This window comes from Emydura macquarii, unplaced genomic scaffold, assembly GCF_026122565.2.
Source record: "Emydura macquarii macquarii isolate MOO-44397 ecotype Brisbane River unplaced genomic scaffold, CSIRO-AGI_Emac_v2 contig_2994, whole genome shotgun sequence".
NCBI lineage: Eukaryota > Metazoa > Chordata > Testudines > Chelidae > Emydura > Emydura macquarii.
In genome coordinates, this window is record NW_027133131.1 from 4,479,687 (window position 1) to 4,504,569 (window position 24,883).

Genomic DNA, 24,883 nt, shown 5'->3' on the forward strand with positions numbered 1-24,883 from the left:
CAAGAGCCTCCCAGCCAGCCTGAGCTTCCCCCCCACCACCTGTGGCCTTTGATCCTGGGAAGAGCAGGCGTATCCTTTCAAACAGCCTCCCTGTCCTGGTGTCGCTTTCACTTCCCAGGCTGTGCCCGGTGGGCTCCGTGCCAGGGTGGATGGCAGCTGGGCTCCAGGTCACTTGGGAAGGAAACTGGGCCACGATTCAGATTAATGAGGCAGCTTCAGGAAGGAGCAATCACCTCCACTCACAAAAACCGGGGGGCCGCCAATGGTGTCCCCTGAAAAAGCTCAGCAGAGAGGTGGAGAGACCACAGATACCGCACTCGTCCCCCAGGCAGGACCGGGGCTCATCCCTCATTATTACCTGCCTTCTAGGGCTCAGCTGAGCTCAGGGCCCATGGTGCTCGGGGCTGTACGTGTGGTAGCTGCCATATTGGCCAACACGGGGGATTGACCCAGTGCCCTTGGGAGCTAGAAGCGTGAGCTGCTGAAGAGCCAAGCTGCAAAGCTGTGACAGACACGGGGCACGCGGAACAGACAGAAAGCGCTCGTTATCTAATAGGCCAGGGGTGGGAGGGGAAATTGAGGCATGCAGGCTCACCCCAGGTCACACAGCAGTTCAGTGGCAGAGGTGAGACTAGAACCTAGGTCTCCTGCGTCCTTTTAGCCACCGGGCCCCCCCACCTCTGCTAACAAAAAGGGATCTCCGCTAGCCAGAGCTGTCAACATGACTCCTTTGACCGCCACTGAACTGACAGCAGCGCCTCCTGCTGCGTCCTCTGTTCCTGAGGTCTCAGCTGTCCTGCTCCCTGCACCCCCGGCTTCGGGCCACATCACGCAGTCGGTGGTTGTGGGACCGGGGGAGGTTTACAAACTCCAGCTGCTGACCTCGGGGCCGGCTGGCCCAGTGCCCAGGCCTGGCGTCTCAGGAAAAGGGGGGGAGGTTGATGTGTTGTTTGCATCGCTATCGATCGCCTTCTCCTCTGTTCAACCCCCTCCTCTCTCTTTCTTTTCCCCCCGTACCCCAGAGGCGGAACACGGCACCGGCCCGGCGCATCGAGCACTTGGTGAGTCCCCCACTCCCCTTTTCTTCCCTCCGTGCCTCCAGCCGGGGAAGGGAAAGGAGTCCAGGGACCCCCACCCCAAAGCCATGCCCCGTTCCTGGCGTGAGCCACCTTCCCCCTGCCCCAGGGGAAGTGAGCCCAGCTGCCCCCACAGCTTGAAGGATAGTTGGATGCTGGGATTTTTTTTAGAGGGTGAGCTACAGAAATGTCTCCCCCTTGTCCAAAATTCAGGGGTGCTTCCATGGGGATGGGGGGGTCTGTAATTGCCCAGCTCCTGGGATCCGTGCCAGCCTGTGACCCCTCCCGTGCTGGATGGCTGCCCCCGCCCTTTGCTGTAGGGAACAGAAGAGAGGTGACTCTCGGACCAAATAAACAAGCCTCCAACAGAATTGACTACACACACGCCCCCCTCCCGCCTCGCCTACTTCAGCCACATGGGGGTACAGGACAAATGAGCTTCCCCACCCCCACGTCTGACCCAGCCCCGGCCAGTCCCTGGCATAAACTCCCAGCGTCATGGCTTTTTGGAGGCTGACGTGAGACGAGCATGGCAGGTCTCAGCTCAGTCCCCCCATGGACGCACCCTCCCCCCCCTCCCATTGCAGGCTGGCATCATGGCTGCCAGCCCCCGCACCTGAGAGGCCAATGGCCCAAGAGGCCAGGGGGACTGGCCTCACCCCAAAGGGGAGGGTGGGGGTGGGCGGGGTGTGTGGGGGAGGGGCAGGGACACTTGCCCCACCTGTGCTGTCCCTGCTTGGCCTTTGCTCCCCAGGACGGTCAGTCCAGGGCCTTCCCCTGAACCCGGCCCCTTTCCTTGGGGGGAAGGCAGATCTGGGACGCGGCCGTGGGGGTTGCGGACCCATAGCGCTGGGATATTCAGCCCCGGGGAGCCCCCTGCAGGGCAGAGGTAGGGGTGCATTCTGCATTGCCCCATGGACTCTGCATCTGGCCTGTGTGGGCAGGGGAGTGACAAGGGGCCAGCCTCATAAACCCTCCCCTAGAGACGTCCCGGACACGGGGCCTCGTGTGTACATGGCAGCGCGGGGGGGGGGGGGGAACCTGATGGTTATTAGTGCACCAGCTCAGGGGGAGGGGAACTGGGCCATGGGGTACAGGGAGGGGGGATGGATGGGGCGATGGTGGCCGGCCCCGGCCCTGCCCTGGGGAAACGGAGCGAGGGCAGCTTGGATCCTGGCCTCTGACACCCCCCAGGAGCCAGGAGCAGGTGCACCCGTCCCATCCCCTCCCAGCTCCCCCCATCCCCGGGGCTGTTCCCACCCAGCTGCCCATCCCTAGGCCTGGGGCTGGGGATCAGTTCCAAGGGGTGGACCAGGGCCCGCGTGGCCCCCCACGCTGACCGGCTCTCGTCCTGCAGGGCTCCACCAAATCTCTGCACGCCACCAAGCAACGGAGCACGCTGCCCAGGTGAGAGCGGGGCTGGCCGGGCCGAGGAGGGAAGGGCTCACAGGATCCGGCGCAGCCCCTGACACGTTCCCCTCTCCCCAGGAGCTTCAGCCTGGACCATGTGATGGAGCGCAAGTACGACTTCGACCTGACGTACATCACCGAGCGCATCATCTCCGTCTTCTTCCCGCCTGCCCTGGAGGAGCAGCGTTACCGCGGCAACCTGCGGGAGGTGGCCCAGATGCTCAAGTCCAAGCACGAGGATAAGTACACGGTAAAAGCCGGGGCTGGGGAAAAGCAGCTGGGGCTAGTGGGTAGAGCGGGAGGGGGAGCTGGGAGCCAGGACTCCTGGGTTCTATCCCCAGCTCTGGGAGGGGAAGTGGGCTCTAGTTGTTAGCGCTTGGGGGGACCGGGAGCCAGGGTTCTGCCACTGACTTGTCCTGTGACCTTGAGTGAGTCTCAAGCGCCTCCCTGTGCCTCAGTTTCCCCAGGTGTGGACTCAGAGGGAGAACAATGTCAAGCGCCCTGCCCCCCGGCGTGGCCCCGAGCTTTCCTCGGTGTTTCCCGTGGGGTTTGCGCTCCAGCCGGGGCCGTCCCAGCCGGGCGGCCAGTCGGGGCACGGCAGCCAGGCTGGGACTTGGCCATTTGTGCTTCAGGGGCTGCCGGCTGGAGGCTCAGCCCTGTGCGTGGGTCTCACGCCAAGGCTGCAGTCAGGGGCTGGGGGGGGACTGGGGGCGTGGGGCAGGGGAGGGCCGGCCGGGGCCTCTCTGTCACAGTCGCTGTCCAGCATCCAACGCGCTCGCTCTCTGCCTTGCAGCTTTTCAACCTGTCCGAGAAGCGCCATGACATCAGCAGGCTGAACCCCAAGGTGAGAGAGGAGGGGGCGCCCCCCCGTCACCTGGGGAATCCCCAAGTCCTCCCAGGGAGGGGCACCCCATCTCCTGGGCGGAAGGGATCTCCCGGGAGGGGGCAGCGGGACCACTCGCTCCAGCTCGGAGCTGCCCCTGGCCCTTCCCAGCTGGCTGTGTCGGGGTGGGCAGGGGGGAGGAATCTAACGGCTCGTGCCCCCTCCCCATTTATCTCAGGTTCAGGATTTCGGCTGGCCGGACTGGCACGCGCCCCCCCTGGACAAGATCTGCTCCATCTGCAAAGCCATGGAGACCTGGCTGAACTCTGACCCCCAGCACGTGGTGGTGCTGCACTGCAAGGTGGGGGGGCAGGGAGGGGGTTGGGGGGCAGGGAGGGGGCTGGGGGAGGCACACAGCGAGGACCGGTGGGGGGGGGGGGCGGTGAGGGGCGGAGCAACGCCAAGGGTGGAACAATTCCGGCAGCCGCACATATAGGGAGCGGCTTTGGCAAAGGGGGGGGCTGCCCCTCAACACCCCCGCGACTAAGGGGTTTCCACAGGAGACCCTGAATATTAACCCAGCCCTGGGGCGGGGTCATGCTGGGTTGGGGGCTGGGCTGCAGCGGGGAGCTCCGTTTAGCACCCCGAGGGGCCCTGACAGCGGAGCTGGGCCGCCGGCTGCAGCCGGGGTGCTGGGGGGGGGGGATTCTGGGGCGCGGCGGCCCTGACGCTCTCGCTCTGCTGCAGGGCAACAAAGGCAAGACGGGGGTCATGGTGGCTGCCTATATGCACTACAGCAAGATCTCCGCCAGGTATGGGGGGCTCTGGGCTCCCCCCCGCCAGATAACCGCCCCCCTGGGTGCGCTCGTCCCCTTTCCCCATTTCCAACCCCCCCCCCGGGCTGCTGCTTCTCTGTCCGGTCCCACAGCCCCAGGGCAGTTACTTCCCTCCCCCGGTTATTCCCCCCCCCGCCCCCAGGGCTATTCCCCTCCCCACTCCCATCCCCTCCACTCAGCCTCTCCCCTGCCCCAGCTGTTCCCCCCACACTCCCAGGACTTTTCCTTCCCCCCGAGCTGTTCCCCCCACCTTTCTTCCCGCTTCCCCCTCCCCTGCTCCCCGCGCCCCTCTCTTCCCGCCCCACCCCCCGCGCAGAGTCAGGCCCTGAGCCCAGGGGTTGCTCTGGCAGCTGGGGGCCCCCGCGCTGACCCCTGTCCTCTCCCGCCCCCCCCCCCCAGTGCGGACCAGGCGCTCGGCACCCTGACCATGCGGAAGTTCTGCGAGGACAAAGTGGCCGCGTCCCTGCAGCCGTCACAGAGAAGGTGAGCGGGGGGCGGGGGGGGGGGGGTAATGGGAGTAGGAGGGGGCAAGGGGCGGAGGAGGGGGATGTGATGACCGTTAAGGGAGGGCGAGACTGGGGGGGGGGGCTCCCCACTGGTTGGTCCCTCCCCCCCAGCTCCAGTAGGGGAGGGCAGGATGGTGGGGCTGAGCTGTCCCCCCCTTGCGCCCCCCCAGGTACATCAGTTACTTCAGTGGGCTGCTCTCGGGCACCATCAAGATGAACAGCAACACCCTGTTCCTGCACTACGTGCTGCTTCCCGCCATCCCCAGCTTCGAGGCCAGCGGCGGTGAGTTCCACAGGTGCGCGCGGCACACGCAGCCGCCAGCCCCGGGTGCCGGGGGGATGAGCACCCGGGCGGGAACCCGGCGGCCTGTGCAAAATGAGCACGCGCCGGCGTCTGCACAGGTGTGACTGCAGACCTGGGCACGGTGTGTCCCCTCGCGCACTCACCAGCCCAGGGGCACGGCCAGATGGGCGCCGGTGGGCTTTGCTGGGGTGTGCAAAAGGTGCCCTCTTGCACGCACACGCGCCCGCTGGCACGTGCCAAATGGGCACGCGCACACTCATGTGAACGTGTGGTGCGTGCAATGGGCACGCGCTGCGTCGCACGCCCCCAGGAGCCCCGGCGCACACGCATGCGAACAGCCAGTGCTCCCGGGGCATTCAGACACACGCACCCACCGGCCTGCACCCACGGCTGTGGCATTGCACCCTCGCCAGGGAGCTCACGCCCCGGTGTCCTGAGCCAGTCGGGTGCCAGTCCTCCTTTCATGAGGGTTTCCTGCCAGACTGGCTCAGCCCTTGGCTGAAGCAGCCTGCCCCCCACCCTCTGCCCCCCCTTACCCCCTCCGTCCTGCCCTAGGGTACCAGCCCTTCCTGAAGATCTACCAGTCCATGCAGCTCGTCTACACCTCGGGGATCTAGTGAGTATGAGGCGCCTGCAGCCCTCCCCGTCACTTGGCGCCGCTGGGCCCGTCCCGCAGCGGCTCTGACCCCAACCCCTGTGTTTCTCTGCCCTCCCTTCCAGCAACGTCCCCACCCCTGGCCCCCAGAAGCTGTGTGTCACCCTGGAGCCGGCCCTGCTGCTGAAAGGGGACGTGATGGTGAGTACAGCCAGCTCCAAGAAGGGGCTGCTCGGGGGCTCTTCCAAGTGACAAATCCACCCCCCGACCCTGGCTCTGAGCCCGGCACGGAAAGGGCGCAGGTAGCAGCAGGGCGGGAGAAGCAGGCGGGCGTGGGGGGCTGAGATTCAGGTGCCTGCCGTACAGCTCCGCGGCACACACAGGATGAGAGGGGCAAATGGGTGTACATGTGGGGAGAGTCAAGTGTGCACAAATGGGATGTGCAAGAGGGGCATAAGTGTGCCTGTGTGTGTGTGCAAAAGGGGGCATCAGTGTGCACAACAGGTGTGTATGAGCATGCTGTGAGTGTGTGCACGTGTGCAGGAGGGACATGGGTGTGCATAACGGGTGTTATAAGTGTGCCTGTGTGTGCAAGAGGGGACTTCGGTGTGCACAGCGGATGCGTGCGAGCATGCCTGTGTGTGCACATGGAGATGTGCAAGAGGGGTGTTGGTGTGCACAGCGGATGCGTGCGAGCGTGCCTGTGTGTGCACATGGGGGAATCCATGTGTGCGTGCATGCACAGCTGTCTGTGTGTCCATGGTTTTGCATGTGCCTGGGGGGGTTGGGGGTCCCCACGGCAATGCTGACCCCCCCTCCTCCCCGCCCCAGGTGAAGTGCTACCACAAGCAGAGCTGCGGCCCCGACCGGGACGTGGTTTTCCGTGTCCAGTTCCACACCTGCACCATCCACGGCACGCAGCTCTGGTTCGGGAAGGATGAGCTGGACGACGCCTGGCACGGTGAGCAGGGCCGGGGGGGGCGGGGGGCCGTGGGCAACCTCCAAATGGGGCAGCGACCTTTGGGGGCCGGGAGCGGGGAGGACAGCCCCTGGCCCTGGGGTTCTCCCAGGGCCCCTGCAGGCAGCTCAACATCCCTTTACGCATCTCGTGGCAACGACCCGTCCTGCCCCCTCGTACCGGGGACCCCCTGCTCCCCCTGCCCCCCTTGGACCTGGAACCCCGGGGTAGCCTTTTATTTTCATTGCAGTGGATTGCGTAATGCTGCATTACACCACGGTGGATTTGTCTCTGGTACTTACAGTTTCCAGTTACAAATCTCGTTACGCTCGCAGCCTGAACCGTATTCTCCCGGGCGAGGGATGCCTGGCCACGGGAGTTTCCCCGTGAATTTTCCCAATCTGGGCTCCCCCTTTTCCGATGGGATTCTGAGCACGCCCCGCGTGTGTGCGTGAAGGTGTCCACTCTAATTTTCCTTCCTCGTCTGGTGTCCCCCAAGAATATCAGGTCCCCTGTTTCCCATTGGGTCGTTTTACTTCCTTCCTTCACACACAACCTGCACCCTGCGGGCCGGGGAACAACGTGGCTCCCGGGTGCCTTGTCAGAATGACTCTCCCGGCTCATTTTTCGCATCACCACCCCCGGCACATCTTTTCCCATGATCTGGTAGCATCGGGTTATTCTTCGGGCACGTTTGTGAAGCGTTTCTTGAGCCGAGTGTGGCTAGGCTGACGTCTCACGGGCCTCCGGGGTAGCCTTGCGTTTCAGCCCGCCTTACGTAGAGAGCGAACGCGTGCGGATCCCTTCTGACTCTGGTCGGTCGTACGCTGCAGGATGCTACAGCTCGCCTCTGTCTAGCTGAGTGTGTGTGGCGTGACGCCTGTTGATCATCGTGCAAGAAATGAATGATAAAATGAACTAACTGGCGACCCCAGCCTCTGCCCCCCACGTAGCTGGGACCCCTCTGCTCGCCCCGCCCCCCACGTACCTGCGACCCCTTCATCCTCTCATGCCTGGGGCCCCCGCTGCCCCCCCCCCCCCCAGTAGCTCCTTCATTCACAGCGCGCTCCCCTCTCCGTTCCTCTCCCCAGACGAGCGCTTCCCCTTCGAGGCCAGCGTGGAGTTTGTCTTCTCTTCCGGCCCCGAGAAGATGAAAGGTGAGGGGCTGGCAGGCGGGGAGGGGGGAGAGTCCCCCCAGCGGTAGCACCTCCTAAGCCCCACGCACCTTGCTGCGCTGAGCCACGCTCTTCCAGGAATCCCCTGCCCCCTGGACCAGGCAGGTCGCAGCCCCCTGAGCCAGGAGACACCCCCCAACCGGAGGGACCCCCCAATACCCAGTTGTTCCCCCCTAGGCCAGGCTGTGAAGAGCCCCCCTGAGCCAGGAGATGCCCCCCCCTTCCTCCAGGCCGGCCTCAGCCCAGTCCCTCCCCGAGCAAGCAGTGCCCCCGGGGCCTGTCTCCCAGCCGGAGGGCTGCCCCTCACCGGTTTTCTCCCCTCAGGCCTGGAGACCCTGCAGAACAGCCCGTCCGTCACAGTGGATTATAACATCGCCGATCCCGCGGTGCGCTGGGACTCTTACGAGAACTTCAACCTGCACCACGAGGACAGCCTGGAAGGTACGGACAGGTACCGGCAGGGCCTGGCCACCGCCACCCCCAGCCACCCGCTCATGCCTCCTCAAATGCCCCACACGCGACAGGGGCTACCGACCAGTGCTGTGGAGCCTGGCGATGGCGCTGGGCTGGGAGTCAGGACACCCGAGTTCTCTTCTCAGCTCGGCCGCTGCCCCTCGCCGTGCCTCAGTTCCTCCCCCAACCCCGCCCTTTGTCTGGTCAGGCTGTGTGGAGGGGCACGGTTTTCCTCTCCCACAAATATTTTCCACGTTCAAAAACGTCCCTGACCTGAAGCAGGATGAAAAGTCAAAAATCTCCCAAAACTTTGTAAACCGAAACCCGGCGAAAAATGGTCAGTTTGGGTCAGGGGGGCCGTTTCGTTCCGGTCACTCGTTTTGTTTCAGTTTTGACCTTTATATTTTTTTCCCACCTGTTTTCAACCTAATGAGCTGGAACAGCAAGTCATTGCGAACCGGGAAACCGGAACGTTTTGTTTCGAAAACATCCGTCAAACCTTTTTTTCCAGACACGGCTTGAGCCGGGAGATTTGCCACCCCCGTCTTCCCAAACCATTTCAGTTTTGATCAATCAGCATTTCTCTACCGAATCCTCCCCCGCCGCCCCATTTTGTCAGCAAATTTTCTAATGGCGATCGCTTTGGGACCAGCTGCTGGCTTGCTGTGTACGTACAGCACCTAGCGTGGGGAGACAAGCGGAAGGTTATTAGCCCAGTTTGACTCATGGGGAACTGATGTACAGAGTAAGAGGATGGGGCTCACCCAACATCACGCAGAGAGCACGTGGCAGAGGCCAGAACAGATCCCCGAGCTCCTGTGTCCCGGCCTTGAGTTCCCAGGGGCTGAGAAAGGTGCCTCCATCCTGAACTCTGACACCCAGCAGCTGCCGCTGGCCCAGCCTAGCTCCATCCTTCCCCTAAGCGTCCTACTTAAATAAACACAGTAAGAACTCAAATAAATAAAAGCCCAAACAAGAGAATTAAGCCGTGATGGACGGGGTGGGTCAGGCAAGGGGCTGAGAGCCAGCCCCAGCTGCTGTTGGCAAACCACGGCCAGGCTGCAGCAAAACCCAGCCCGGAAGCAAGAGCCAAGGTTTGCGTAGTTTTGTAGAGAGAGATTCCAAACGATGGGGGGCGAACTGACAAAGGGATGGGCCTGGGGGTCTGGGATGGCTCAAGCCACCGGGAGATTTGTGGGGAAATGATCTTTAGGGGATATGTGGTCATTGGCCGGGCGGGTTGTTCCGGGGTGTAGCGCCCCCTAGTGGAACTAGCTTCAGTGAGTGTCTGTGAGTACACGCGTGTCCGTGTCTGTAGGTGTGTCAGTGTGCTGTGCCTGTGTAATGTGCTGTAGGGATGGGGGGCGGCGTCTCTGTGTTCATGAGGTTGTGGGTTTGTTTGTGGCTGTCCAGGAGATTTTCAAAGGTATGAATGGAAGTTGGGGTGTGTGTGTGTGTGTGTGTGTGTGGTGTGTGTGTGTGTGTGTGTCTGTCCCTGCTGCCCTGGTAGAGATAAGTCCTGCTGTGTGTGTGTGTGTGTGTGTGTATGTGTGTGTGTGTGTGTGTCCCTGCTGCCCCCTGGTGGAGGAGATGATCCCTGCTCTGTGGGTGTGTGTGTGTGTCCCTGCTGCCTCCTGGTGGAGGAGATGAGCCCTGCTCAGTGTGTGTGTGTGTGTGTGTGCGCACACACCCCTGCTGTCCCAGCTAGAGGGCACGTCCCTGCGTGTTCAATGCCCGGGGCTCACCCCAGGCCGCCCCCAGCGCCGGGGCTGCCCCCTGACTGGGCCCTGCTCTCCCCTCCCCAGCAGACGTGCCCCACACCCGCGGCCCCCTCGACGGCAGCCTCTACGCCAAGATCAAGAAGAAGCGGCACCTGAGCAGCTTCTCCAGCAGCGGCGGGAGCCCCGAGCCCAGCCAGCCGGGCAGCCGCTTCCTCTCCGTCAGCTGCGACTCGGGCCATGCCTCCATGTTGGCCGAGAAGCTGGAGGAGCCCTCGCCTCCCGCCAAGCCGCTGCCCACCCCGGCCGAGAGGGAGGAGCTGGACCGGCTGCTGGGGGGTTTCGGGGTCAAGGCCAGGCCGGAGACCCCCAAGCAGCAGAGGGGGGCGTCCCCGCCCTGGGAGCTGGGGGGATGCCCGCACGGCGGCGGGGCCAAGGCCAGGGAGACGGCCATCTTGGAGGACGAGCTGGTGGAAATGAGCCCCTTTGGGCCGCTGGCCTACCCCGGCCGGCGGGCCGGCCTCTCCCGCTACTGCTCCTGCCGCCTGGGCTACCGCTCGCAGAGCTGCCCGGGCGGCCACAGCCCCGAGTGGCTGCCCAACGGCGCCTACTACAGGCCAGAGGGCACCTTGGAGCGCCGGCGGCTGGTCTATGGCACCAACAGGCTCCACCCGCAAGCCACCGAGAGTTACGAGCTGGCCCAGGCCGGGGAGGGCTACCCGTACCTGCCCCAGGAGGCCGGGCCGGGGGAGAAACGGCAGGCGTATCGCTCCCTCTCCGAGAGCCTGCAGCCCCTCGCCCGTGCCTACGGCCACGAGCTGCCCCACAGCCCCGGCAAGCGGGAGGAACTGGGCTACAAGTCGCCCGGCTACCGGGAGGTGGTGATCCTGGAGGAGCAGCCCGTGTGCGGCTTGGAGCTGTGCCCGTGCCAGGAGTGCCAGGAGAAGGCGGCTCGCCAGGAGGCCGGGCTGCCCCCCACCGCCGCCTTCTACGGCCTGCGCCTGGGGAGCCGGGAGCCCGAGGACTGGGCCCACGACAGCGCCCAGGCCGCCCTGCCCCGGGCAGGGCATCCCGGCCAGCCCGTGCCTTTGCTGATGCCGGCCGCCTACGGCCCGCGTGCCCGGGGGCATCACGAGGTGTTCGACTTCGAGCCCGCCCACGCCAAGGTGCCAGCGCACTTCGGGCACGGCTACCTGGCGCACCCCGTGCCCGGCGCCCATCAGAAGGGCCACAAAGGGATGGAGCAAAGCCTGGAGCCCTTCCACTACCGCTACGGCCCGGCCTACCCCCCTCTGCCGCCCCATGGTCCCTACGCCTGCGGCCTCCCCACCCAGTGCCCCCAGCCACCCTTCTACAGCCGGGCCCCGGCCAGGCCCTGCGCCTCCCCGCCGGACATGAGGCCGTATGTGCCGGGCTACCACTTGCCCCCGTCCGGCTCGGCGTCCCCCGTCAGCCCGGTCTACCCCGCCTCCAGGAAGCAAAGCTACGAGCCCCAGTCCCCAGAGACGGGCCAGGGCTACGCGGTCCCGGGGCACCAGGACAGGACACCCGCTGGTGAGTGGCTAATAAGACAAGGGGGCCGGCTACCAGCCCTGGGGGAGGGGGCTGGTGAGTGGCTAAGGGGGGCAGGAGAAATCTGAGTGCCAGCCCTGGGGAGAGGGGTTGATGGTGGCTAAGGGGGGATGGGTGGCTAGTAGCCCTGGGGAGAGGGGTTGACGGTGGCTAAGGGGGGAGGGTGGCTAATAGCCCTGGGGGAGGGGGTGATGTGTGCCCAACGGGGCAGGTGGGGGGCATGGCCTGCCTTTCACTCTCGCTGCTCTCCCCGCCCCAGAGATGCAGGTGCCCAGGGAAGAGGCACCCTGGCAAGACGCCCCCGGCGCCGGCAGCTCCCTGTGCCAGCCGCCCCGGCAGACTTCCGCCGCCTGCTCCCCGTCCCCCGAGCTGTTGGGCCCGCCAACCCCCCTGCACACCAGCAGCCCAGTGCAGAGCAAAGACAGGTACGTACCGCACCATGCGCAGGGAGGTTGGGAGTCATCCCAGGCCAGAGCTGGCTCCGTCCTGCCTGGCCAGGACCCAGAGATGCCAGGGTGGGCACCGCGGGGCTTCTAGGGGTAGAAGCCGCGTCCCCCCACACACACACTCAAAGACCAGCTTCCCTGCCGGCCCCCCACCACCACTTGGGGGGTAGTTTCATGCCCCTCGTGCCACAATGCCAGGGCACTGCTGCCCCAGGGGCGAAGCTCCCAGCCCCTGGCCGGGGGACATGGTGAAGGCCGGGACGGTAGCGGGGTTCGATAAAGAACTAGGCGAGTTCACGGAGCACGGGACCGTCAGTGGTTTGTAGCCGGGATGGGCAGGGGGTGCGAAACCAAGCCTGGCACAAGCTTCTCCCCTGCCCCCTGCGGGCTCTCGGCCCCCACGCGTCGGGCATCGTACCGTGCCCTGCCCCCCGCGTCCCGGCTTGTGCCCGGGGCCAGACTGAGTGTGCCCCCCCCCTTGTGTGATTCTGCAGCCCAGCGACGCCCGCACGCGGCATCCCGGCCGCCAGCCGGCAGGAGAACTCGGCGTGCTCCAGCCCCGAGGCCGCGGCCCCGCCCGGCGGGCAGAGGAGCCCAGAGATGAGCCCGGCCCTGTCAGGGGCCGCGCCCAGCCCCCCGAAATCCCCTTCCCCCACGCAGGCCTGTGCCCACAGAGCCGCCTCCGGAGTCCTGTCCAACGGGCCGGCCCTGAGGCAGCCGTACCCCCGAGCCCGCTGCCCGGCCAGCCTGGCCCACGGCACCGGCCCAGCCAGAGTCAACCCGGGAGACGCTTCTGGCCACCTGAATGGCCCCAGCTCCCCAGCTGTGCCCCCCGGTTCGCCCCCCAGCAACGGGACCCCAGTGCAGCCACTGCCCCCTGGCATGGACAGGCCAGCCGCCCCGCGCAGCCCCATGGCCTCGCCCGTCCAGAGCCCAGCCTGTGCCAGCTGCAGAGCCACGGCCACGCTTGGGAAGCCGTCGCCCTACAACGGGCCCCCCCTCGGTGACAGAGCCGAGCTGGGCCCGGGCACCCTGCCCCACTGCCCCAACGGCAGCCCCCTCCCAAGCCCCTGCCCCCTCAGCGTGCAGGTCCCAGCCCCCTACGGCCAGCCTTGCCCCCCCGACCTGCAGTGCTCCCCGACCCCCGCCTTCCCCATCGCCACGGCTTTCTACCCCGGCGGGGAGAAGAGCCCGCCACCCCCGGGCTCCCCCAGCCCGGGCCGCGCCCGGGACTCGCCGCAGCAGCCGCCCCTGCCTGAGAAACGCCACCTGCCGGTGGCCGGCACCTGGGAGAGGAGCTCGCCCCCGGGACGGGGCGCCGGGACGGGCCACCACGTCACCTTCGCACCCGACACCACCAGGCCGGGCTCAGGTCAGAGACTGGCTCTGCTGCGGGGGGTGGGAGAGTGGTGGGGGGGGGGCATGGTGCTGCGGGTCCTTTTGTAATCTGCCAGCCCAGGGAGTGAGGGTCTGAGCTGCCCCACAGCCAGCCCTCCTGCCCCGCTTCCCACAGCGCCTCCTGCTGGGGACTGGAGTAACCAGTGATCCCACCCTGCTCCCCACAGCGCCTCCTGCTGGGGACTGGAGTAACCAGTGATCCCACCCTGCTCCCCACAGCGCCTCCTGCTGGGGACTGGAGTAACCAGTGATCCTGCCCTGCTCCCCACAGCGCCCCCTGCAGGGAGAGGCTGGGCTAGTGTAGCCGGGAGCTCCCGACACCTCTAGGATGGTGAGCGTCATGCCCCCCCCCGTAGCAGGCAACGGAGATTAACTCAGCAGCTGTGGGGGGGAGGCCTTTGTTTTTCATTTTGTTTTCCCCTTGTCTGGTAAAAAGCAGCCAGGGAAGAAAATACAAAGCAATGAAGGGAGGCAAGAGCCCCCCCCCCCCCGTTTAGTTGGTTTCCCTTTGAAACGTGATCCCGATTTTCTTTCACCAGCGTCCCCGGCCGGCTCCCCCGGTGCCTGCGATTCCCTTTCAGACCCACAGCCACAGAGCCGCGGTGACGTCAAGTTTGTTCAGGATACCTCCAAGTTTTGGTATAAACCCAGCCTGTCCCGGGATCAAGGTACAGTGTGCGGGGTGTGTGTGTGTGTGTGTGTGTTACTGGAGTCAGTTCACGCGGGTTGGTTCGTATTTAGCAGTAGCCGTTATCCCTCTCCCTAGCCCCTGCACACCCATCGTTTATCCAGCTAGCTTTTACAATAGGAAAACGTCTCCCCTGCAGCCCCACTCCTGCTCCAGGCTGTACTCAGCGTGCCGGGCTGGGCCTAGGACCCAGAGAAAGCCCACCTGCTCTAACCACTAGACCCTACTATCTTCCCAGAGCTGGGGCTAGACCCCAGGAGTCTTAGCTTTCAGCCCCTGCCCACTAACCAGTGGGCCACACACCCCTGCCATATAGAATCCCAGGACACCAGGGGCATCCCCAGAGCATGGCTGTCCGGTCACCCCAGACAGTCTCCATGAAGGGGCTGGCTGGGCCGTGGAGGCCAAATTCCAGGGCCATGCAGCAGGCACCATGTGGGCATGAGCTGAACCTCCGTGGGGCAGGAGGCAGCGTGCCCCCCAAACCGGCACAGGGCCTGCAGCTCCGGGCTTGGCTGCTGCAGGGCTGGGGGGCGCTGTGGGTCTCTACACAGATCCACCCTCGCGGGAGGCGTGGGCAGGGTGACGCCGGGCACAGGCGGCTCAAACGGGCTCTTCTCCCTCCCCGACCAGCCATCGCCCTGCTGAAGGACAAGGAGCCCGGCTGCTTCCTCATCCGGGACAGCAACTCCTTCCAAGGGGCCTACGGGCTGGCGCTGAAAGTGGCGACGCCTCCAGCCAACTGCCTCACCCTCCTGTCGAAAGGTAAGACCCCGCCCAGGCAGCACTGGGCACGCTGCAGACACCCCCTGGCGGAGACCCGCAGCAGGAACCAATAACCCTGACCCTGAGGCTGTGGGTGGGGAAACTGAGGCAAAGAACGGGGCCGGAACTTGCCCCAACCTACCCGATGAGCCTGTGCCAAAGCTGGGAAGAGAACCCAGGAGTCCTGGCGCCCCGGCCTACCCGCACCCTAGACCCCACTCCCCTCCTGGAGCCAGGAATGGAACCCAGGCGTCCTGACTGCCTGCCGCCCACCCCCGCTTCCATTGCCAGCTGCTCCCAGCCTGACGGGTGCCAAGGGGGTTGGGGGAAGGGCAGTGGGTCCGTGGCGAGGGTCTCTCACCTGGCTGCCTCCCTGCCCCAGGGGACCCCACGGAGCAGCTGGTGCGTCACTTCCTGATCGAGACGGGCCCCAAAGGGGTGAAGATCAAGGGCTGCCAGAACGAGCCCTATTTCGGTGAGTGATGGAGGCGGGGGACCCCTACCCACGTCCCTCAGTGCCCCCTGCCCCCCGTCCAGCCAGTCCCAGAGTGCAGCAGCGGGCATCTCGCCACCCCTGCCCGTCCCGGGCACTGAGCTTTGCCTTGGGTCTGCCGCAGAGACGCCAGCACGTCCCTCACCCCAGCCGCCACTCCCTGCCCGCCCCCTCGTCCCCCAAACCCCTCACTGCCTGCAGGGTGGGGGCAGGTGCCTGGGAAGCAGCTGATTGTGGGCATGGGGGTGCAGATGGGGTGTGGGGCTGGGCTGGGGGCAGGTGCTAGGGGAGCGGCTGATTGTGGGCATGGGGGTGCAGATGGGGTGTGGGGCTGGGCTGGGGGCAGGTGCCAGGGGAGGGGCTGATTGTGGGCATGGGGGTGCAGATGGGGTGTGGGGCTGGGCTGGGGGCAGGTGCCAGGGGAGGGGCTGATTGTGGGCATGGGGGTGCAGATGGGGTGTGGGGCTGGGCTGGGGGCAGGTGCCAGGGGAGGGGCTGATTGTGGGCATGGGGGTGCAGATGGGGTGTGGGGCTGGGCTGGGGGCAGGTGCCAGGGGAGGGGCTGATTGTGGGCATGGGGGAGCAGATGGGGTGTGGGGCTGGGCTGGGGGCAGGTGCCAGGGGAGGGGCTGATTGTGGGCATGGGGGTGCAGATGGGGTGTGGGGCTGGGCTGGGGGCAGGTGCCAGGGGAGGGGCTGATTGTGGGCATGGGGGTGCAGACGGGGTGTGGGGCTGGGCTGGGGGCAGGTGCCAGGGGAGGGGCTGATTGTGGGCATGGGGGTGCAGATGCGGTGTGGGGCTGGGCTGGGCTGGGGGCAGGTGCCCGGGAAGCGGCTGATGGTGCGTGTACCCCTGCAGGGAGCCTGCCCGCCCTGGTGTCCCAGCACTCCATCACCCCCATCTCTCTGCCCTGCAAGCTCCGGATCCCCAGCAGAGGTACGTACCCGGGGACAGGGCGCCTCCCGCCCGGCCTCCGAAGACCTCTCAGCCCCAGGGGGCTGTGGTGATGGGCCCATCTGCTGCTGCTGCAGTCTGACATGCCCACCCCGGTGCCCAGGGCAGGGGCAGCGCCACCCCACGCACCCCTCTGCCAGGGGGCGCCACCCACAGATTTGAACCCTGCCTGCATCCGGGGCAGGGCGGTTCCTGGCTGCCCTGGGGCGAGGCCACTGGCCCAGGGCCTGTCTGCGCCATGAGGGCAGCACAGAGACCCTCACACAAGGGTTTGCTTCGCTGTCTGCAGGCCAGATTCCCCCCCCCCACACACTGATTCGAACTCCGCCTGCACGGACCCCTGAACCCAGAATCCCGGTCTCCAGGATATTACCCTGGCAGAGCTGGGAACAGAAGCCAGGATTCCTGACTCCCAGCGCTCCCCCCCGTCCCCCGCTTTAACCACTAGCCCCCCCAATCCCCGCCCAGAGCTGGGAATGGAACCCAGGAGTCCTGGTTGCTTGCTCTAACCACTAGACCATGCTGCCTCTGTGTCCCTTCTCACTCAGATCCCGTGGAGGAGACCCCGGACGTGGCCATCCCCACCAACATGAGCACGGCGGCTGATTTGCTGAAGCAGGGAGCGGGTAGGTGGGGCAGGATCCATGGGCCCAGCACCCACGTGGGGCTGGCCGTGGTGGCTCAGGAGCGGTGGGGCCCACATGGGTGGTTGGGGCCCACCCACTGCCTGGCCACTCAGCACAGACCGGTCGGCGGGGGGGGGGGGCACTGATCACCTCTCCCCTGGGGTTGGGGGGGTCTCTGGAGGGGAAGTGTGGCAGTCAGACCTGCAGGGGGGGGGGGGAGGAGGCGGCGTCTCCCCCCCCCGCGGCTGGGCTAAGGCAGAGGGTTGCGGGGGGGGGGACGGGCCCCCCCCCGCGTGCTGACGGCTCGTCCCTCGCCCAGCCTGCAGCGTGCTCTACCTCAGCTCGGTGGAGACCGAGTCGCTGACGGGCCCGCAAGCCATCGCCCGGGCGGCCGCCAGCACCCTGACCTGCAGCCCCCGCCCGCCCGCCTGCCTCGTGCACTTCAAGGTCTCGGCCCAGGGCATCACCCTGACAGACAATCAGAGAAAGTAAGTCACCCCCCCCCCCCCCCCCCCGCCACGCGGGCACGCGCCACCCCCTCCGTCGCCTACCGGGGCCACCCCAGCTCCCCCCAGCCTCTTAGGGGGCAGCCCCCATGGGCAGGCACATGCTGCCCCCCTCCCGCCCTGATCACACGCTGCCCCCCTCCAGGCTCTGCCCACGCCCCAACCCTGCCCTCTATGGGGCATCCCTTCTACCCTCTGCCATGGGGCGTCCCAGGCCCCGCCCCCCCCATCCAGGCCCCGCCCCCTGCTGCAGCACAGACGCACCCCCCCCATCCCTGCGTTGCTGCTGGTCCCCCGAACCTCTTGCAGCCCCAACTCCCCTCCTGGCGCTGGGGGGCTGGCCCCGCCTCGGGCTGCCCGCCCCATCGCCCGGCACTGACCCACGGGCACCGGCTTGATCCCACAGGCTGTTCTTCCGGCGCCATTACCCTGTGAACAGCATCACCTTCTGCAGCACCGACCCGCAGGACAGGAGGTAACGGACGCTGCCTCGCCCCGACAGCGGGTGCTGGGCACCCCTGCCCCGCTCCCCGTAGCGCCTCCTGCTGGGCGAGGCCGGGACTGGAGCAGCCGGGACCCCCCCCCCAGCACCAGTGTCAGACCAAATAGAGCAAATATCATTGTGCCTGTTTGTTGCATTGCAGGTGGACGAATCCGGACGGCACCACCTCCAAGTGAGTGCAGGGCCGGGCGGAGCCGGGCCACGGCTCACTGGGGGATGGGGCAGGCACCAGAGACCCTCTGACCCAGGGACCCCTGCACAGAGACCCTCCCCCAGCAACGCCGCTGTCCCGTCCAGTAACCCGCAGGGCTCTGCTCTGGGGCTGGCCTGCCTCGCTTTGTCCCATGTTGCTTGTAGCATCCTTGTGATTTCACCATGTTTCCCCAAGGGTGGAGATGGGGGGGGGGGGCCGGGATGGGTGCTGTGGGGCTGGGGTAGGTGCAGTGGGGCTGGGGAGTCAGCAGGGCTGGGGGTCAGCGGGGCCAGGCCAGCCCCATGGGGCCAGGCCAGCACTGTGGGGGGCCTCCTCCCCGGCCGTGCAGCCACAGTCTCATCTCCCCCCTCGCAGGCTTTTCGGCTTTGTGGCGAAGAAGCAGGGCAGCCCCTGCGAAAACGTCTGCCACCTCTTCGCGGAGCTCGACCCCGAGCAGCCGGCCTCAGCCATCGTCAACTTCATCACCAAGGTCATGCTAGGGACGCACAGGAAGTGAGCTGGGGCCAGGCTGGGGAGAGATGCGGGTGCCGGCCTTCGCCCCCCCCCCCAGCCCTGCCCCCTCTACCTGCCGGCTCCCGGCCTCGCAGGGGGCAGCGGCACCCAGCGGGTGCAGGGGCTGGGCAGTGGGAGCGGCCCGCCCACCTCGCCGACCCTCATGCAAGCGCTGGCCTGGGATCTGGCGCTGCCAGGCTCCGGATGGCAACCTGGCGTCCGCCACAGGCCCTGGGGGGGGAGGAGGGGGTCAGGGGCCGTGGCTTACTGGCTGAAGGGGCTGTGCAGTGAGGGGCCAGGGAAAGCTGGAGCCAGACCTGATCCCCCCGCCCCCCCCTTCGGAGCTTTAAACCCCACCGCAGCCACCAAGCGAAACCAAAGGCACCTTCCTAGCAGGGCATCCAGTTCGGCCGCTCCCCCTGTGGAGGCACAGCAGGGGTTAATGCCCAGGGGTGACGCAGGCCGGGACGGCCTTGGGGCTGGTGAACTCAGGCGTGCAGGGTCCCAGGAGATTCCCCCTCAGCACCTGGGGCTCACCCATGGCCACTGCCCCTGCCAGCCAGGGCCGGCCTGCGGGGGGAGGGGCAAGGGGGCAAGTGCCTTAGAAGCTGTAAGTGCTGATGGAGCAGGGGGGTGGGAGCGTGCGGCGTGCGGCAAGGCCAGGGCCCGCCCCAGGGTGCCCGGCCCGTGAGCTGATGCTCCCCCGGCGGGCACGGGGCTCTCCTTGTCACAGCGTGGGCGAGGGGGTCAGAGCAGGAACGGGGCTGGCGGTCAGGACGCCTGGCTTCTTGTCCCAGCTCATGGAGGGCCGTGGGATCCGGGGGGTGCTGAGCGCTAGGATGCCTTGGTTCTGCGCCCGGCTCGCCCCCTGCAGAGTTGTGCGTCCTTCGCGAGTGCGATGGCATTAATCCTGAGCGGGGCAGTGTGGATCGTTCTGCAGAGGCGGCTGGCTGCGGAGGAGACAGCTGCCCCTAAAGCCTGCTGAGATTCCCCCCGCAGCGCGGGCAGGGCTGCTTGGTCGGATGCCCGCCCCCCGAGCAATCTCCCGTCTGCCAAGGCCCCGGGGCAGCCGTTGCTACTGAGCCCGGCTGGTGCTGAGTGGTCGGGGCTGCCGTGCTTGGCCCTAGCTGAGGGTTTAAGGGAACAACAGATAAAATCAGCAGCTTCCCTGGGCCTTCCTCACCTTCCTCCGATGCAGAGGAAGGACTGCAGCCTGCCTTCGCTTTCCAGCAGGGGGCTGGAGGCCGGGCCCCTCGCTCCGGGGGGGTGGGATTTAATAAAGAGAAGAGATCTATTTTTGTCTAATAAAGAATTTATATGAGCTTCAGTCACAGGCGTCTCTACTACCTGTCCGGGGGGTCGGGGGGTCGGGTTTCGCACGCTCTGTATTTTTTTTCTCCTGTACACTCACATGCAAATTGTGAAGGATGCGCTCGGCTCCAGAGTTATGCCTTGGAACTGCCCGATAACAAGCTGGCGTGAAAAATACCCACCTGCCAGGCCGGGGTACTGGCCAGCCATGGGGCAGAGGCAAAGCCAGGACCTGGCAAGTCAAAGAATCAGCCCCACACAGCAGGGCCTTCAACAGGGCAGGAAAAAAGCCCCAATTTTTTGGCAACAATGAAAAACAAATGGCTTTTTAACAATTTCAATCCTTTTTATTTAAATTATAGTCAGTTTTTTTTTCTTTGAAATGCTCCTTGAATGTAAGACAAAAACACGCGAAGGCCTAAACTACTTCTTTCAATGTTTGACGAGATTATAAAAAAATATACGTTGAATTCAGGAGCCTCTAGCAAAAACTGGGGGTCCAAGGCTGCTTGTCAGCACAAAGAATGAATCAGGGGCAGCATCTGACTCAGGAGGGCAAGCGTTACACATATGGCACCGGGGGTCACGTGCTGTAGTGAGCGAGTCAGTAAACGCACTGGATCAGGCACCGGTTTCGAATGTGCTAAACCGGTAGGTAGTAAAATTCTGAAAACATTAAGCTCTTTACCTGCTTAAAGAAATGTGGATAGTTATCGTGTCACCTCCTAGCTAGCAGAGACGTACCGAATCCAGCGTCACGGCTCTGGTTAGTTGTAGCCCAACATGGTAGTGGTTAAACAAACCAGTGCAAACGCACCGTTCTTTAGCAAAGAACTGCAGCCCACAAAGAGAAGTGGAGTTAAATGGATGGTTTACACGGACGCTTGCCGTTTGGCGATTTAAATCATGATTTAAACTGCTGATTTAATCTAGCCCGAACCTCAGCCTGTCGCCCCGACCCAGCTGCCTGCCATGGGTCCCAGCTGCTGACAATCCAAGCTACGGGGCGGCCCCGGCCAGGACAAAAGACGCCAGGAGCCAGATACAGATAAATATGGAAACTCCATCTTTATTGAGTGCGTATAAAGATCTCAGTATGTACAGACGTGGGGGCGGGGGGGGGAGGGATTGGAAGATCTCGGCCTGGCTGGTTCAAAACACTCGATTCCCCGTAGGCACGAAGGCCAGAGTTTCTCAGACAGCAGCAGCCTCCACCCCGGCGAGATCCCCGTCCCAGGGGGTGGGCTCCATGCAGATGGGACCCAGGCAGGGTCCCAGCCCAGGGGATGACGCTCTCCCAGCAGCAGCCCGGCTGCCTCTCAGCTGGAGGTGGGCAAGGCTGGCAGGGGAGAGTCTCGCAATGGGAGCCCCCCCCGGGCTAGCCGATCTGCTGGCAGCGAAGGGGGGTGGGGGATAAGGGGGCAGATTTTTACATTCACAAGATCTGGTAACATTTAAGCAAAGAAAAAGCAGCACAAGTACCAACGGCACCTTCTCGGCACGAGCTCCCAGCACCAGGGCCAGCCCCACGGCCATCACACAAGACCCAGCAGGCCCAGGGAGCGCAGCCTGGAGCAGCCCAGCCTGGGAGGGATCCTTCCAGCTCTCAGCTCTCGTGGGCTAGCAGCCACCTGGCCACGGCTGGCAGCCAGCTCAGCCCCGGCCCCAGCATCCCACCAGGAGAGCCGTGGAGAGGAGCAAGGGAACCTGCCCCGCCGTTAACTCTACCAAGGAGCCCTCGCGCCCCCCGCATTCGTTCTTCTCCCTGCAGCCCCGCCACCCGGGGCTAAGACCCTGGGCTGCCCAAGCCATGTCTGCATTAGCCCCCCCTCCCTCGGGGGGCACAGGTGGGTTAAGTCACCATCCTTTGCCCCCCATTGACAGTGGGGCAGGCACCAGCACTCCGGGGCGGGGCCTACATGTGAGCTGTGGGGCAGGCACGCAAGTCACCAGCGTCAGGAATAATCCCCCCCCAGGCAGCAGCCCCCCACGAGGACCTCGCCCTCCAGCCCAGCGAGGGGATCCCCCTGCCCCCACAGGCTGGGGAACTGCCACCCAAGAGAGGAGCAGGGGGGGGGGGGAGGAAGAGGGAGCCCTGGGCATGGCGTCAATGTGCCCGGGAGTGGGGGTGGAGGGGTCCGGCCCTGACCCGGTTCACGGGGACGCTGGGAATGGGGGCATGGTGGGTGGAGCGACAGCTGGACAGCCCCCGAGCCTGGCTGGGGGATGGACTAAGGTGGCCCAGTCTCGTAGCAGGCTGGGGGGAGGAGAGAGTTTCCAGCCTGCCCCCAGGGGCAGCCTCTAATGGGGGAAGCCCCAGTTACCCTGAGGAAACCCACCCACCTGCCCCGCAGATCTCCTGGGGATCCCCGGGAGGGAAGATGGGGACTCCAGGCGCAGGGGGCTGGGTGGGGGGCAGCTGGGTTTGGCCCATCTCTCAACTCACAGTAACCCGCGGCTGAGATCTCCTGGCGCCGGCCCGGCGTCTGCCCCCCAGGAAGGGGCTGCGGCACCGTCAGGCCCAGCACCCGCAGCAGCCAGCGTTTGCTCGCCCTAAGCCCCCCAGTCCCTGATCTCGGGGGGGGGGGGGGGGCAGAACAAAACTCTGGTCAGGGACAGAAGCACAGTCTGTTCCCCCCGCCCAGCCCTGGAAGGCAATAAACTCTGGGAGCCTGGCTGACGGGCTGGGGCCTCTGCACCATGTGTCAGGCCATCCCAGGCGGTAATAAGGCAGCCTAACCAGCACCGGCAGGGGCGCACGGGGCGGGGGTTAGCGATCGCCAGGTGTGGCGAGCAGAGGAGGATGCCCCACGGCATCGGTTCTACAGCAAGTGGGGCTGGGCTCGGACCCCCCAGGACAGCAGGGAGCAGTTTCAAGGCAGTCCAGCCCAGGGCGCCGCCGGCCCGCCTGCATGGTGCCTGATCCCCCCCAGCGCCATCACCCCCGCACGCCAGGACGGGCGGCCCGGCTCTGCCCATGGCACCGTAACACCATCTATGGCAACGGGAGAGGCCCAACGGGGGCGAGGGGCGGACGAGACGATGACCATTTGAGATTGATTGTACCCAGGGGGGAGGCAGGGCCAGGCCGAGTGGCCGGCGACCGGGACCCCTGCAGGAAAGCAGCAGCCAGGCAGGAAGTTAAAGCGAAGAGGAATCTCGCCCAGCTGGGGGCAAGGGGAAATTGGGGCTCGGGCGGCACCTCCATCACCGTGTCACACACCACACTGAGACGGACTGGCTGGGCCCAAGGCTTGGCACGTTGCTACAGCGGCAGGCTGCCCCGTGCCGGGGCTGGCGCTGGACAGAGCTGGGAAGATGCCAGGGCTCCCTCCTGCCACCCTGACGGCGCCAGGGCCCGGCGGGGCATGGCGGGGCCCGGGCGGAGCCAGCCGGGATAATACAGGCGGCGCTGGCCACAAAGCGCTGCCCTCTGCAGGCAGGGGCTCAAAGCGCGGAGGGGTTGAAGTGATGGAGGGCGCGGACCCCACGAGAGGGCAGCAGGCGGGGTCTGCCCCGCGTCTCCTAGCCGCTGAGAGGGTGGAGGTCCACCTTGACCTTCTCCCCGCTGCTCAGCATGCCAATGGTGGGAAAGAAGCCGCCGACCGGCACCACCGCGTCCTTTTTGCCGATGATCTTCCCGTTGCGTGTGAAGAACACCTGGGGGAAGACAGGAGGGCGCCGCGGGCTGTTAACCCCTTCACCACTGCAGCACGGCCCCCCCTCCCTCCCTCCAAGCCAAGACTCCAGGGCCCCATGCAGATCCCCCACCTCCACCAAATCTGGTACCGCCACGGGATCCACCTCCGCTGGGAGGTACCCGCTCAGCCGCGGCTGCTTGCTGGAACTAACCCAACCCGCAACGACCGCAGGTGCCCGCCTCTTTGTCTGCGGAGACGCTTCCCAGCCCCCTGGCCAGCTAGCTCCGCCGTGTGCAGCCTGCCCCGGGCCGTGTGCTCTCTGTAGCCCGCGTCTCTGTTCAACGAATGCTGCACAGGCCCTCGGCCCGCTGTTGTAGCCACCCCCTGCCCTATGTACCCTGTACCTCCCCCCAGGGCGTGGTCGGAGCACATCCTGCCGATGCAGCCGGCCGGAGGCCCAGCAGGCGCGTACGAGTGCAGGTGTCAGCTCAGCCCAAGTCGGCGGCACAGGAGGCATGTCTACAGCCAACCCCAGGCCCCAGCCAGCCGCGGAACCGAGCGTGGCTGGGGTGGGGCTGGGTCAGGCCCCGAGGCTCCCACACGGCAAGGAAGCCAGTTTCTTGCAGCACTACCCGAAACAGCCACTAGGGGGGGCCTCTGGCCAAGGAAATCCAGCCGGCTGGTGCCCGGCCATTCCAGCCCCAAGACATCCACACTACCCTTGACTCCCCCGGCCTGTTCCCCACCAACTCCACCACATCCCTCCCTTGAGCCACCCCGGCCCCTTAGCTTGGCCCTAATCTGCCTAAGGCCCCCCCCCCCCCCCGAGCAATCCTGGCCCCCCAGCCCGGCCCCCAGCCCCCCAGCAAGGAGCCCACAAAGCCCAGCTCTTACCACCACTTTCTTCCCTTCGTGCTCCTGCTCCATCTCCTCCCCATCTTCCTCCTCCTCTTCCTCCTCCTCTGCCTCCTGGTGCAGGTACAGGACGTTCCGCACGCCCTGCAACTTGGGCTTGACGTCTGTGGTGTCACAGCTGTCGTCGCTCTCGCCTGGGGGGGGGGGTGGAGGGGAAGCCACGTCACCCCAGGGGTTGGTGGTACCCACGCAGGGCAGTGCGCCACCCCCCTCTTGTGGCTGCACTCCGTAGGGCCGTCCGCGAGCCCGCGGAGGCCTCTGCAACGGGCTGGGACCTTCAGCTCAGGCAGCAGCGGTTCCTGCTTCCAGATGGAAGGACCCCCCAAGGACCCACCCGGAGGCACGATCCAGATTCATCCCCCCGAGGGTCCCCCCAGGCTCCCGGGAGCTGCTACCACACGTCCTCCGCTCAGCCCCGTCCATCCAGCCGCCCCAGCAAAGGCATCTCCCTTCCTTCCATCGCATCCCCTGTGACCAGTGCCGCCTAGTGCCCAGGGTGCCACTC

General features: G+C 65.7%; 2 protein-coding genes across 10 annotated transcripts in view; one reads left to right on the forward strand and one right to left on the reverse strand.

Annotated features, from left to right (window-relative positions):
- Positions 1-19,838, forward strand: part of TNS2 (tensin 2) — a 48,382-nt gene extending 28,544 nt beyond the window's left edge. For 6 of the 7 annotated variants that reach the window (XM_067529742.1, XM_067529744.1, XM_067529748.1 and 3 more), the window contains 25 exons: positions 1,023-1,061; positions 2,434-2,483; positions 2,565-2,736; positions 3,280-3,330; positions 3,548-3,670; positions 4,057-4,121; positions 4,545-4,628; positions 4,822-4,934; positions 5,511-5,571; positions 5,676-5,751; positions 6,382-6,511; positions 7,600-7,665; positions 8,008-8,124; positions 9,945-11,408; positions 11,686-11,851; positions 12,367-13,244; positions 13,810-13,938; positions 14,592-14,723; positions 15,106-15,198; positions 16,076-16,153; positions 16,720-16,797; positions 17,117-17,285; positions 17,710-17,778; positions 17,948-17,977; positions 18,374-19,838. In XM_067529742.1, coding sequence (XP_067385843.1) covers positions 1,023-1,061; positions 2,434-2,483; positions 2,565-2,736; positions 3,280-3,330; positions 3,548-3,670; positions 4,057-4,121; positions 4,545-4,628; positions 4,822-4,934; positions 5,511-5,571; positions 5,676-5,751; positions 6,382-6,511; positions 7,600-7,665; positions 8,008-8,124; positions 9,945-11,408; positions 11,686-11,851; positions 12,367-13,244; positions 13,810-13,938; positions 14,592-14,723; positions 15,106-15,198; positions 16,076-16,153; positions 16,720-16,797; positions 17,117-17,285; positions 17,710-17,778; positions 17,948-17,977; positions 18,374-18,515 — 4,575 coding nt within the window. In that variant the 3' untranslated portion in view covers positions 18,516-19,838. Of the gene's footprint in view, positions 1-1,022; positions 1,062-2,433; positions 2,484-2,564; positions 2,737-3,279; positions 3,331-3,547; positions 3,671-4,056; positions 4,122-4,544; positions 4,629-4,821; positions 4,935-5,510; positions 5,572-5,675; positions 5,752-6,381; positions 6,512-7,599; positions 7,666-8,007; positions 8,125-9,944; positions 11,409-11,685; positions 11,852-12,366; positions 13,245-13,809; positions 13,939-14,591; positions 14,724-15,105; positions 15,199-16,075; positions 16,154-16,719; positions 16,798-17,116; positions 17,286-17,709; positions 17,779-17,947; positions 17,978-18,373 lie in introns of those variants that run through there. The other variant, XM_067529749.1, reaches the window with a different exon arrangement.
- Positions 19,839-20,978: 1,140 nt separating this feature from the next.
- SPRYD3 (SPRY domain containing 3) overlaps positions 20,979-24,883 on the reverse strand; it is a 33,272-nt gene continuing 29,367 nt past the window's right edge. For all 3 annotated transcript variants that reach the window (XM_067529547.1, XM_067529546.1, XM_067529545.1), the window contains 2 exons: positions 24,358-24,512; positions 20,979-23,482 (listed from right to left, as the gene is read on the reverse strand). In XM_067529547.1, the coding sequence (XP_067385648.1) occupies positions 23,348-23,482; positions 24,358-24,512 (290 nt within the window). In that variant the 3' untranslated portion in view covers positions 20,979-23,347. The remainder of the gene's footprint in view (positions 23,483-24,357; positions 24,513-24,883) is intronic.